Source organism: Mercenaria mercenaria, chromosome 10 (assembly GCF_021730395.1).
Source record: "Mercenaria mercenaria strain notata chromosome 10, MADL_Memer_1, whole genome shotgun sequence".
Lineage (NCBI taxonomy): Eukaryota > Metazoa > Mollusca > Bivalvia > Venerida > Veneridae > Mercenaria > Mercenaria mercenaria.
Window position 1 is genome coordinate 29,849,397 of NC_069370.1, and position 15,190 is coordinate 29,864,586.

General features: G+C 31.9%; 1 protein-coding gene across 1 annotated transcript; it reads right to left on the bottom strand.

Annotated features, from left to right (window-relative positions):
* Nucleotides 1–2,912: 2,912 nt before the first annotated feature.
* Nucleotides 2,913–13,971, bottom strand: LOC123559557 (uncharacterized). The gene is made up of 3 exons (XM_045351482.2): nucleotides 13,596–13,971; nucleotides 12,916–13,062; nucleotides 2,913–5,251 (listed from the first exon to the last, which is right to left on the bottom strand). Exons 1-3 carry the CDS (start codon nucleotides 13,777–13,779, stop codon nucleotides 5,091–5,093), a joined length of 492 nt encoding a protein of 163 aa, XP_045207417.2. The 5' UTR covers nucleotides 13,780–13,971; the 3' UTR covers nucleotides 2,913–5,090.
* Nucleotides 13,972–15,190: the final 1,219 nt, after the last annotated feature.

Below are 15,190 nucleotides of genomic sequence, written 5' to 3' on the forward strand. Positions count from 1 at the left end.
GTCTTAAGACCATTTCACATTAAACTAATTTTGTTTTAGAAGCTAACATGTATTTTAAATGTAGTTTTAAAGGTACAAATTGTAACTCCATGCTCGCCGATGTTTGTTTTGGACGGATTACACCAAACCGGAAGTGACTACTCAGTGTTACATGTGAAGTAGTCCAAAATGTAGTTCCATGCTATGGATGAAATCTGGTATAATGAGTGACATGAGGAGGTGACAGTTAAATTTTTGGCTTATGTTTATTGCTTATAGTATTGAGAATAGATCTAGACCATTTTCATTGTAAATTTCTTGGAATAAGTTTTATTCTTTGCGAAAAATGTCTACCTACGCGTAACTGCTAAACGGCTGTTTTCATGGGGGCATTTTTAGAGGGTGAAGTTTCTCAGAACAGATTATTTTTCTTATATTCAACATAACATGTCAATATTTTTCTATTTTTGATAAGAAGACATGTTATACTAAATGACCATATATGGTTTTCATATCATTGAAATGCTCTAAAGTGCTGAAAATGAGGTCTGAATGTTTTGTTATTAATATGAAATAAATAAGGAATTGAATTGGTAGAATGTAACCTATTTTTAGTAAGATAACGCCGAATCACGCTCTGACACGAGCTCACGCGAGATTACAGCCAGTTGCCATTCTGTGTATTTTATACTTCTTTGATTCAAAGTAACAGAATTTCTCACATAATTGATAATGCAAGACTAGACCAGATGACATGCTGTTTACATTTTTATCAGTTATTATATAAACATGATAAATATTCAATTTCTGTCAACAGATTGTTATCAGCAATTTCTTACATATGCAAATTCGGTTAATCATGTTTGCTCCCCAATATTTTGAATGTATGCTGATCTTATCTTTTAGCACCGAAGAGTTCACAAGGGGAGTAATAAATCAGGGGAGATAACAACCCTTATTGAACAGGACTATTGTCTGACTCCGATATTACAAGAGAAATAATCAGAGCTAACGACATTTAAAAAATACAGGATTTTGCTTTGTCATACATATTTTTATAACTCGTTGCAGTTCTAATCCAAATTTATTTGTTTAAATTCCTAATTAAATTTAAATTTAACCGGAGATTTTCAAATGTCCGCCCTTATTTTTAGCCTCACAGAAGGTCTTAAATTTCTAGTATTTTTCAAGCAAAGTCCGATAACATAAAGGCAAAGAAAATCCCCCTATTCAACTGACCCCCACCCCTCCCCCTAAATGCCAGACACTTTTATCCCCAATAAACAGGATCCTGTCTGGTCCAGTCTGATAAGGGTCCATAAAACCCCTGTAGACTTGATATGTAGTCCATGTCAGAGGATCATAAATTTTATTGATATGTAAATTGGTTATTTCCAGTGCTATACATTTCACTGATTGAAACACAGCTTTTTTTCAGATTATACACAAAATTATCTTAATTGATAATATACTAATTGTAATTGCTCATTCTTGACCAATTAAATGATAATTCTTACATCAAGACAATTCTCGCCATTTTAGAAAACTCTTACCTTTATTTAATGAAAAATGAAATAATTATTTATATAATATGACAAGCATTTTTTTTCAATTATTAATTAATTATGATCTTTTTATCTAAGTAACAAAATAAATACAGAAAAATTGAATATTGCTGGATTTTATTAGAAATTAAAGAAGTGCTGAGTTGCATTTTCAATAAAGGAAAAAAAAAGGACCTTCATGATAAAATCCAGCAATAAACAGATATCATTGTTCAAATACACATGGTTTATTTATACATGAATTATTCATTATTTTTTAAAAGGTGCCTGAATGCATTTTCTTTATTTATCTATTCTTTTCATAAAAATCAAGCAATTATGATATATAATTGTTTATAAAGCTTGATTAATTGAAAAATAAATATGTTGTTGTATTTTATCACTTTTAATCAGGCTTTCTAAACTCGTTATAAAAGTGAGGACAGGTTTTCTATAAAGGTGAAAAATATCACATGCAATTAATGTACTGCACAGTAGCTTTGCAGTAGCTTATTATGATAAACAGAAGCAAGTCTATCAATCGTCCAGTCTTGTATATTGGCCCTTACCGCCCATAGGTCAAATACCTCGCATACCAGAATCAGTATCTTTAAGTCTTTTTTATAATAGGCCCCTTCACATGGTCCGAGAGCTCATGGACTTTTATTGCAACAATTGAGGCCAAAAGAAGTTTATACTGCTTTGGAAACGATATTTCATATCCTCCATGAAAACCCATTTCTTAAGTGTCAAAGCCGTGCCTATCTATATTTTATTCACTTATGTTTGTGATAGGGGAGGTAAAGCTCACTTGTAAAAATTTAGGGGTAGGGTAAAGTTTACGTCTACCAGTTTTTTCACTGTTTAATTACAGTAACTAACTATGTCAGTAAATGTATATATGTCAACCAATGTCAGCAAAAAGAAATTCATCAAAAAAGGAATGAAGGGCAAACCTAATATTTAAGGTCAAAGGTCAAATGTATGTACAAATCACAAAAATTGGCATATTTGAAATTTATTTTTATTGTTAAAAATTAGTTTGTCACCATAAGTCACTCAATTTTATTTATATAATGTGTATATATCTGCCAAAGTCAGAAATGCAAATCTTATTGCAAAACGTCACGGTCAACCCTGATAATTGAAGGTCAAAGTTCATTTCCATGCAAAAATGTGAAAAATGTTACCTTTTCGTAATACAATGATGATTTTACTTATTGTTAAGCGGTTATTTTGCCATACGTAAAAAGCACATGCGCACTAGAATCAAAACATCCTGTAAAACATCGGGGCAACCAACAGCGTTGTATATCCGACTATAAAAAGGAAACGGGCGTCACAAACATATAAGTATAACACATACACAAAATCAAAAAGCCCAAACACTGCAATTTAACAATTTATTGATATATATGTGTCAGCACACACAATTAATTAATTAGAACAACTACAAATTTCTTATTTTACATAAATTTCACATGCTGATTAAAACAAAATATGAAAAATATCATGAAAGGACAGATTTAAGCTGCAACGAAGCATTTCAACATGTATTACTTAAAGGCTGAATGTTAGTTTTTGTGCATTTATATAGGTATAAACCAAAGACCACGTTGGAATTGGAAAATAAAACATTAACTGTGCTGGCAATTCTTGGATGAACTCAAAAGTAATAACATTTAGTTCTTATATTTACACTTTGCAGTTTGCAGCTTTCTAAAAATGATATGAGGTTTTAAAACAACAAAATAGTAAATCTGCGACTATCAAGCTGTACAATAAATACATAGAACAGACAAAAAACTCGTCTACATTAAGCTGAAATTCGCCTTCCGTCTGACTTTAATTTATAATCTTATTTTTTCCAAGGAAAAGCGCTCAGACGGTTCGAGTCTGTTTTAGCTACCATAGAATGTTCTTTTTGAAAATCTGATTACCGATTTTCAATCATATTTATCTTTGAATTTTTCCAATAATTGATGTTAAGTCAAATCCAATTTATTTGATATATAATCATTTCCTTCCGACCCATATCTCAGTCATCCATGAAGGAATTTATATACTACTTGACACTTATAAATGTTCCCCACGATGTGTCATGTACAACACTCAAAACCCTCATTCAAAGGTCAAGGTCATAGTTGGAGGTCAAACTTTAATAGCATTTTTTCTTGTGCGTTTTATAACTCTACCATCTGTCAAGGACTTTTTTTGGTACAAATGTTTACAAGAATGAGACAAATTGTCCTGCACAACGCCTAGCTCAAATATCAAGGTTACACTTGGAGGTCAAAAGTCAGTAGGGTATTTCTCTGTCTGGACCATAACATTAAAGGTATGAACAGTTTGACCGAGCATAAACCAGTACTAGTATGTAACTTATCAGTTACCACTTCAATTAAAACGAAGCAGTATTGGAGCATGCACTTTTCAAAAGTAGTAACTAGTTTTGTTTTAAATTTGTATTACGCCGAAGTATCTATATATTTAAAATAAGTATAATAAATCAAAGACAATTTTCGCATATGTCCTGCTATTTAATTTAGTATTTCATTGCTTGTTAATTTTATCACCTTTCATAGCAAAGAATCTAAATGCAATACTAAGGGGTAATAAACGGTAATAATGGTAGTGATAGCGGGTATTTCGTACTTTCATGGCACTGTACAAAATTAATATGTTTCGTTGAGACATTTATAACTACAGCAATGAAATTAAAATCCATAAAATAATAATAATAATGTTTTATTCTCTCTCTAATTAAACCAGTTATGCTTTTGTCGGCCTTTTCAAACCTGTGTACACATGCATGGAATACATTTAAATATACAAACAACTGATACCGGGTTTTTAACCTTCAGTCATGCTCGGAAAACGGATTTTTAACGACCCCATTTTGTTCATTTTTATTTTATTGCGAAGGACGTCGGATCGAGATATTATTGACCAATGTTGTTTATATGAAAATATGTTACTACACTACACATTTTGTATCGAAAGAATACACGTTTGTTTGCGGTGTTATCATATCAAGTACGGCCCTTTCCGCGAAATTGCACGCGCAATTTGAATTCGTTCACCAAATTTAAAAAAGTACATTAAATCGTACGTTAAACTATTTTTGACGGCAAAGATTAAAATGAATAGACTTCATGGAGTTAAAGATACTTGAATAAAAAACTTAATTGGAAGGCGAACTACTACTGAACACGTCTGGGGGGAGGGGTGGGGGGTCTCTTTGACAGATGTTGAAAAGATAGGTATCCTGAGTAATTATGATTTTTTGATGCTCTTGGAAAGCAAACCACTAGCAAGCTATTGAAAAAAGTAAACATAAGAACTGAATTATATTTTTGGTGCGTTTAAACGAGTGTAAACTTCATTGGGATATTTTACAAACCATCAAAGAATCCCTAGCGCGACAATACCCGTATAAACACACAAAATAGCATTCAGTTATTAAATAAACGTTATCGTCCTTTCTAAACAAAATATAAAATGAAAATGTAAAATTATGAAGAATTTTTAACTACAAAATTGTTTGTGTCAGTACTATAGCAAGCATCAGCCATCGTTGGAAGACCCGGAAGCCAGGAACATCACAACGCCTGCGGCTATTCCTATAACCCCTGCAATAATGCATAGTGCAAAGCCGGCATGTAAATTTGATGACTCTATGCCGTCCATAGTTGCAAAGATGATGGTGCCAATTATCATCAGAATGCCTGAAAAATCAGTAAAAAAGCCCTGCTAAATTAAAGAATTCTACAATCATACTAAGTTATGTTTTGCATTTACCGTCATTTCGAAGCGCATTGTTAAAAGATGGACAGCATATCGAACGCAAATTTTACAACATAGAAAACAACTGCATATTAAAGTTGCAAAAGTACTCAAAAACAAGAAATTGTTTTCCTTACAAAATGATGCAGACTTTTTAACCTGCAGTGTAAAATTTGACTTTTTATTTAAAAATGTTAATTTTGTAAACAAATACTTATTTGGGTAATTCAAATACCGATACACAGAAAATGAAGAAGAGCTAGGATGGTTTGTTTCAAATCTTGGTCATTGTCACAGAGCCAACAACAGTATTGTTATCTTGATAAATCTTATCGATTTTCATTTTATCCGCAAAACTTCCCTTTCAGTTCACTTTGAGGCATTACTAATATAGAATTTAGTGACCCATTCAAAATAAAAAGCAATTATGTAAATACAGGTGCTTTCCATTGATGTTGTATATTTACATTTTTTCAAAAAGTCCTTGTCTCACTTTAAACCAATTTTAACCTTGTTCCGCGAGAACACAATAAATTACATGAACACCGGCTTTATGATTTATGTAATGAATTATGAAAAACAAATGTTGATAAAACTTGAAAATTTCACAAAGCTCATCGAACAACAGGTATGGCCTTCTGAAATACCTAATTAAGGATATCACACAACTTCACAAAATTGATTAAACATTGGTGCACTTTTCATAGAATTATACTTGAAATTTCAACATCATTTGTGAGGTATGAGTGGGATGGTGGGGGGAGGGGGTATTTCCTAAGCCACACAGTTTATTCTATGTTTGAAAACCAGTTTTGATATGTATGATGCATAAATGATATAGATATTCATGTAATAAGCATCCTTAAGTTCTTTTGAAAAATATCTAATAGTGGTATATTTAATATAGCTGAATGCCGTAGAATATTGTAGATGTGGTACTAACAGGGATGTGCCTAATTATAATTGTAATTTAATTAATTATAATTAATTACAAATTTTGATCTAATTGAAAATAATGAATAATTAAGCACAAACTATATTAAAGCAATTGAAATTAATTAAATACTGACTTAGGTTTGGGTTGTAATTATCAATTAAATCTAATTACTTTCAATTACCTTGGCTTTTTTACTGATCAATGGGCGTGTGAAATTTCCACAGTGACAGTAAATAGCTGAAAGGTATTGTTGTATAAACAATCAAGTGTTAGAGGTGTTAATCCCTATTCAGTTCTGTTAAGTGTGATCACTGGGTGAACATTTTAGTCACTAAACCTAATAATTAGGATTGTATCATAGTTCGGTGTTTTTTCTTAACAAATTTGGTGCATGTAAATCGTATACACTGAGTACAGGGTGCGGTAACTAAAAGTGTGCAGGTATTTAATACCCGCACGTTAGTTACCGCACTGTTGGAAGTATTTTATTGATTTTCTGCTCTCGCAATGGTTTATTTTACCTGGGCTTTACACATTTGTAAAGCAAGGATTTTAAGTACTCACTTGAACTGCAGTATATGGCAATGTGGAACGCCTACAACTACCATATATGGATGGCTATGATACAAAACAGGAAGAACAGGAAGCTCTTTCTATTACATGTACAGAAAAACTGATATTGAAACTTGTCATTCTGTCGTGGTATTACACATAGTGCACATCATGAATTCATCAGCTCTCAAACATTTTATCTCTAGAAAAGAAAGTTGATTGTTTTGACAGTGAATTAAAAAGAATATGGACTAAGCTACATGACATGGACAAAAAAACTAGTGAAAAAATTAACAAAATCGAAGAAAAAACGGAGTGTAATGATTTTGCGCTGGCGCAGACTGCAAGCAAACTAGCAGAGTTAGAAAAACAAAGAGAGGACTTGCAAAATGAGGTAACCTATTTACAATCACAATCTATGCGCAATAACCTCATTTTCACTAACATACCGGAGGCCCCTGCAGAAAAAAATGAGGAAACAGAAAGCAAATTAAGACAATTTATGACTGAACAAATGAAAATTGCGCAGGACCTTGTCGATAAAATATCTTTCGAGAGGGTACATCGTATGGGTAGTAATGCAAACGGGCGCTGTCGCAGTATTGTGGCGAAGTTTACTTTGTACAAAGAGAAAGAGCTTGTACGCAAACAATGGAAGACCCTGTCCGGTACACCGTACTTTGTCAACGAACAGCTCCCGAAAGAAGTTGTCGACAAAAGGAAAAAACTCGTTCCTAAGATGAAAGCTGCCCGGGAACAAGGCAAGACTGCATGGATATTCTTTCATGGAACATTAATGGATTAGGCAAAGATAAAAGAGGCGATACTGAACTCGTGAACATTTTATTAAAGCATGACATCATTTTTTTTGTATGAGACATTCGCTATTAAAGACAGTAATATTGAATTATCAGACTATGTATCCCATAACTTTTATAGAAAATTCCAGCATCGCAGAGCAAAAAGATCGAGTGGTGGAATAGCATTATATTACAAAGAAGCAATTTCGGAAGGTATTTCTGTTATTCAAAACAGGTATGACACTTTAATTTGGATAAAATTAGATAAAACGTTTTTTCATACAAAAAATGATATGTATATTTGTGGCGTTTACCTATGGGGTGAAGACTCACCTGCCTACAATACAGTGAATGTGGACCTTTTTGAGTGCCTTGAAAATGATGTTAGTCTCTATGAAACTCTAGGCTCAGTGTATTTAGCTGGAGATTTTAACAGCAGAGTTGGTGTTAAACATGATTTCATTATTTACGATGGCATAAATCAGACATTTGATGATGACTCTTATGTTCCCGACAATTACATGGACCGAGCCTCTTTAGATAAGACTTATAATAACTACGGAGTCAAATTAATTGACCTGTGTCGGTCTAGTAATCTTCGCTTAGTCAACGGGAGATTAGGTACCGATTGTAATGTTGGAATGTATACATTTGTTTCTCAAAACGGGGCGTCCGTTATTGACTATGTCATAACAAAAGAAAATAATTTTTCTAGTATAAGCTCTTTTTGTATACAAAATATAAATGAATTGAGTGATCACGCCCCCTTTACTTTTTCATTGATTACGAATTATAGTGCACCTGTGTTAGAAGAAGGTGATAGTACTAGATATAAATGGGAAAATTATCTGCAAAATAGCTTCCGGGTAGGTCTGATCGCAAAATTGCCCGATTTTAATCGCCTTACGAGCGATATTGATAAAAATGATCGCGGGTCCATTAATACTATGTTAAATAGTTTTACAGGTTTAATTAGAGAAGTAGCAGAGCCACTTTTTTCAAAAACTTTTAGAAGTAAAAAGCATGTTACATTTGCAGATAGTTATTCTGTAAGTGATGCGGACTGGTTTGATGCTGATTGTAGGTCATTGAAAAGAGCATACTTAGACGCACTGAGTGCTTTTAATAGTTGTAAAAATTTAGCCAGTAGGCAATATTTTTGTCGATGTAAAAAAAGAATATAAAGATTTAATTCGTAGAAAAAAGAAAGCTTATATTAAAATGAAACACTCTGAAATTGAACGATTACGGTTTTGTAATCCTAAGCAATTCTGGAAACATTTTAAGAAAAAGAAGTCTGCTGTTACAAAAGACAACATATCTGTAGATGAATTTAGTAAATATTTCGAAAATTTGTCAAACAATGTATTTCAGTCACAAAATGATGAATGTAAATCTTTCTGTAATGAACATGATTTTAATTCTACTGACTGTAGTTATGAGGAATTAAATGTTCCCATTACACTTGAAGAAATACAGAAGGCTGTAAAGTCACTAAAGTCAAACAAAGCTGCAGGTTCAGATTGTCTTTTAAACGAGTATTTTATTTCATCTATACACGTATTGTGTTCACATCTTTGTGATGTATTTAATGCTATTCTAGAGTCTGGTTTTTTTCCAGACAAATGGACAGAGGGCATTATTGTACCTGTATTTAAAAAAGGTGACCCCAACGTTGTAAATAATTATAGAGGAATAACTCTAGTTAGTTGTATGTCTAAGTTATTTACTACAATATTAAATAATAGAATTGAAACATTTTGTAATAATTATTCAGTCATTTCTGATTGTCAGTTCGGTTTTAGAAAAGGAAAGTCGACTGTTGATGCTGTGTTTATTTTGCACTCTGTTATACAACATTACCTTAATAATAATAAACGCATTTATGTAGGATTTATTGATCTAAAATCTTGTTTTGATAGCATCTGTAGAAATTCATTATGGCTGAAAATGTATAAGTGTGGCATACAAGGAAAACTTTTGCGTATTATAAAGGATATGTATGATAAAGTAAAATCATGCGTAAGATGCTGTAATTCATATTCTGATTTTTTCCAATATGCAATAGGCTTACGTCAAGGGGAGGTAATTTCGCCCATACTCTTTATAGTCTATTTCAAAAATTACCCACAGTAAAGTGTATATCAAAACTACTAATCGGTCAAGTCATAATGAGTTTCAACATAGGCTATATAATTGGTGATTACATTTTTACAACATTTCCCCCTCTCCCTCTCTCTGTTCTTATTACATAGTTTCCTTCTGTAAGCATTCAATTTTTTCACTCAGTTACTTTGAGCAATTGATTGTTACTTAATGTGTCTTATTTTCTTTCTCCAAATTGTACCATGCTATATGTAAACCTTTTTTTTTCCAATGTACACACAACAATCACCATGTCATGTGAATCTGTATAATTGTATCGCATTGTATACTCATATAACTGTAATGGTTTTTTTGAGTTAATAAAGGTATGTTCTGTTCTGTTCTGTTCTGTTCTTTTCTCTCTTTGTAGAAGACCTTGAATTGTATTTGCAAGGCAATTTTAATTCGGGTTTATTGATTGATGACATTGTATTAATTCTATTACTTTTTGCCGATTATATGGCAATTATGGGTAAAACTCCGGAAGATTTGCAGAATAGCCTTGATTTATTACACACATACTGTATACAATGGCGATTAGAAGTTAATGTTATGAAAACTAAAATTGTTGTATTTAGGAAAAGGGGGCCTATTTTTGCTAGAGAAAGATGGTTTTACAATGACCAACCAATAGAAGATGTAGATTGTTTTAATTATCTTGGTACATTGTTCAACTACACAGGGAGTTTTGTTTTAAACCAAGAACATTTGATTGGTAAAGCATTAAAAGCTTTAAATGTTTTATTATGTAACTGTAAAGATTTTGATTTTAAACCAAAGTTATTATGTCAGTTGTTTGATTCTTTTATAGGCTCTATTTTGTCATACTCTTCTGAAGTATGGGGCCACAATAAGTCAAAAGATATTGAGCGTGTACATATGAAATTTTGTAAAAGGATCTTAAACGTTAGAAGTAGCACGTGTAATTCAAGTGTTTATGGTGAGTTAGGTAGGCACCCTCTGTATATTAATAGGTATGTGAGAATAATAAAATACTGGTGCAAATTAATAAACACTGATAATATTATATTAAAGAAAGTCTATGAGCTAGGCGTATCCGACTGTACTATAGGTAAAAATAACTGGGTATCGAATGTAAAAAAAATATTAGATATGTATGGCTTTTCTGAATGTTTCAATAATACTTGTTTGTTAGATTGTAAAACGTTTCCAAAGATTTTTAAACAAAGACTTATTGATAATTACATGCAAGAGTGGCGTGCATCTGTTGAAAATAGTGCTGTGTTAGATCTTTTTAAAAATTGTAAAACAACTCTTGTATATGAATGTTACTTAGATTTATTACCTAAAAGTTATAGATTTTTTGTTACAAGAATGAGAATGTCTGCACATACTCTTAGAATTCAAACTGGCCGATACGGGCAAAATAGAATACCACGTAATGAGCGATATTGCCTATGTTGTAACACGATAGATATTGAAGATGAATACCATTTCATTTTAATATGCCCATGTTATATAGATATTAGGAGAAAATACATTAAGAAGTATTATTATAGCAGACCATCGATGCATAAATTTATTGAACTTATTACTACAAATAAAAAGACTACATTATTAAATCTTGCAAAGTATATTAAAGAATCTATTAAAACTAGAAATATGATTATGAATGTTAACAATTAATATTAACATTTTCGCATTATATTAGCAACTTAAAGGACATATTTATGCCTATTTGTTGATAGAATTATTTTAAATATATTATGAATGTTATATTATAACTGTTCATCCTCCATCATCAAACATTACTATTTATTGAATAATCACCATTGTTTGTTTAAAAGATCATGATAACGTGACAATGTATTATAATATTGTGTTGTTTATTATGAATGACGATGTACTATGTACAAGTCTTTAATAAAATTCTGTTCTGTTCTGTTCTAAAAGATACTACCGGTAGTGGAAATTTTCAAACAAAATGCAGACACTGCTCAAGGGAATACAAGGGCAGTCTACAATTCACTTCAAATTTTATCACTCATATGTTTTCTTGCTGACATTTGCTGATATTAACATGCATGTATTAAGTAAATGATTTGATTTGCTGCTTTTATGCACATTTTGTCAAAAAAGCTTTGAATTGTAAATGATTATGTTGAATAATAAAAATTGTTTTGCAAATGACTGAATTGTTAGAGATAAAATAATTCATTATAATTAATTACTTTTGGCAAAATAATTGTAATTAATTAATTACTTTTTGAAAATGGCTTGTAATTTAATTTAATTTAATTAACAATTTTCTCAATGTAATTGGAATTAATTAATTATTTTTGAAAATAATTAGGCACATCCCTGGGTACTAATATCGATATATCACCAGTTTTTAAAATGCACTGGACAATTATGCGCTTTTGTGTTCTATAAAATACGTAGGGGTTTAGAGATGTCATATGAAAAGAACTCTTTGCAATGCTAATTTAGTTTTGGTTGTATAAAATAGTCTAATAAATACCTGTGTTTCCAAGATAAATAATACATTTTGAATGTCATGCTGGCTGAAGGATTTACTTACTAAATGAGATACATTTAAAGTTCTTATGACCCTAATAATTGTTTCAACCATTTTCCTGCAGATATTCTCGTCTTACTACATGTATAGCTAGAAAAAAAGTGTGTACTACCACGAAAAACAAGAGTTTTTAACAAATGAAAATGAATAATTGATATTTAATTATCAATTTAGCTCTACAAACACCACTAATTTATGTATTCAGTAAAATTCAATACATTTGATAAGGATATTCTTTTTTTTTTTTTTTTTGGAAGTAAACATCTGTATATAAAATATCTTGATGAAAGATGAGCATTTAATTATATAATCCTTTAAACATTTTAATAGTTCGTAGATATTAACAAACTGGTTCAAAGCTTACCCACCCTATGTTTCAGGGGATATTTTGAGGAGTTTGGATATCTCATTTAGTACTTCAGTACTTTAGTTTTTCTTTTAGTACTATAATGTAATAATATATTAAGGCACAGAGATATAACTCCTTACTATCACTATCTTGTATATTGTTTTTATCAATCAGACTTTATTAAAGTGAACACTTTCATTCCATAAAAACATTGGTGCAAAAATATTTTTATTGAAAGTAAGACTATCAATTGACCATCAACATCTTAAAAAAATAGTACCTACCAGCAAATATTGCGCAACCAGCGCCTAGTTTTGGCAGAAGTGCTTTGTCCTTCATGACAAACTGTTTAAGCAAGACAACCACTAGTGCCACAAGGATGAGCAGCATGCCGAGGATCTCCATCGCTCTCGTCGCTTTGTAGGCATCATCTGTATGGCAAAAATAAGCATCGCTGTTAAGAGTTGAAATAATGTCGCGTTCCTTATTACAGTTGTTACTACAATTTAAGACCCGTGTTGAATGATTCCTCTCAATAAGGTTTGATACCAAACTTGTTTGTTGGGCGTAAGAGCTGATTAATTCTGATTGTTTTTGATTTTACAAAAATATATATATTTGAGCCGCGCCATGAGAAAACTTACATAGTGCGTTTGCGACCAGCATGGATCCAGACCAGCCTGCGCATCCGCGCAGTCTGGTCAGGATCCAAGCTGTTCGCTAACGGTTTCTTTAATTTCTCATGGTGCGGCTCATTTACATTTTATAGTAAATCGGTACGAATTTGGAAACACACATTATCAATAATTATGGGGAAATGAACGGAGGAACACACTGCGGTAATATTTAGAAAGTCTATTTTACAGAAGTCAAGTGTTTGTGAATAATGTTTAGAACTGCTGCATGTGACGATTACAATTTCTCTGTTTAGTTCATATTATTTAGAATTAATTCAATAACATACTTAGAGCTATATCTGGTATTTTTGCACATTCCGTTTGTCCTAATGCGGATAGACACAGTGACCATAGTCCGGAATAACTTTTTATTTCTCCAGCACTTGAATATACCCAGTACGGTATTGCTAAGCCTACTATGTTTAACAGTAGCGACGCCGCGCATAAACCTATTCCTACAAAAGCCAGCATTTTTGCTTGAGTTCAATTATGTAAAATCCGAAAATATTTCATAGGGTTTAAAATATTTTTTGTTTCTCTTTCGTTTTCGGAAACTCTGAATCCTTCACGCTGTGATTCAAAAATGTTTTAAAAGTCACCAGGTAAAATATTTCAACTTTGTCCGATACTTGCTATTGCAAATTTACAAAATGCGAACAAATTCTTGCGGGCGGCGCTTATAAAGCTCCCCATATGGCCGTGTTTGGACGTGCAAAAAGAGCTGCATTTATCTTGTTTGCAGCAAACGTGTCCGTACGATGAGCTTTGCAACAAGTGTTTTTCCGTAACTATTTCTTGAGATAAGCGGGTTCAAAATTTTACGAATTTGCAATATTGAACTGATGTTTACCCGTGACTGTCAATCACGGTATGACTAGCGTTACTCAACAAAATTCAGGAATAAGTGAATAAGTCAAAGTGCAAAATAATTCTACATGAAAACTATCTAGCATTTGAAATAGACATATATATTAAAACTGCATATTTTACATGGGTTTGGATCAATACAGAATAATATATTGGAATATTTTACAACAGGGTTATGGTACCGGCATTTAAGTCAAAACATATCGAATGGGTTTAGTGTTGTTTCAAAGGTTCGTTAAATACTGTAAATATCAGAATTTGTCGCCAGTGATTAGTTTTCACTTTATTCGTTAACTGACTAAAACTGAAGATAAATACTTGCGACAGTGCACTGTTTAATGTTTCATTAAAGTGAATATATAGATTTTATTATAATGAATATATAAAAAGCTCTTTACGTTTGTGTTGCGAATATTCTAATTCGCAGTCAAATTTTTATTATGAAAATAGCGTACTATAAACTTTGCGAAAATTTCTGACTTTACAGTGATCTGTTGGAGAAAAAGAAACAATTAACATGTGAACAACACTCAAGTTTCAACTTTATTTAAGAATGCGCAGTTATATTCACAGAAGCAAGAGCGACAATGTCAAATACCTACACAGCCAATGTTCTACCTCCTTTTTCAATAACTAAAAGGGGAAACAGATGTTTGGGTCAACTATTGTAAAACTAAGCTTCTCCGCTAGCTTAAACAGTAAACATCTAGTGGAATTGTACCAACACTTGCCTACGGTATATGAGAAGCAAAACGGAAGGACAGAAGTACATGCACTCGTATTTCAGTCTGTATAAACTCAGAATTTTCAATGTACACCAAACTTTAAATAAAGATTCTGTAATGACGTTACCATATCTCGCCGCCACATAACATATCTAGATCTATGAACCGGTGACATTTCAGGTTTTCATGTGAACTAAAACAGAAAATTACGCGATATTCTGAAGATACCATCAATGAAATTAAAAATGTTTAAATCTTCTTCTTTTTCATGAAAAGACAATGTTCAAAAG

Coding starts and splice junctions, on each gene's coding strand:
- LOC123559557 (XM_045351482.2), bottom strand. CDS start 13,779: ATGCTGGCTTTTGTAGGAATAGGTTTATGCGCGGCGTCGCTACTGTTA. Junction 13,063..13,595: donor AATACCAGATATAGCTCTAA/GTATGTTATTGA, acceptor TTTGCCATACAG/ATGATGCCTACAAAGCGACG. Junction 5,252..12,915: donor TGGTTGCGCAATATTTGCTG/GTAGGTACTATT, acceptor CTGATTTTTCAG/GCATTCTGATGATAATTGGC.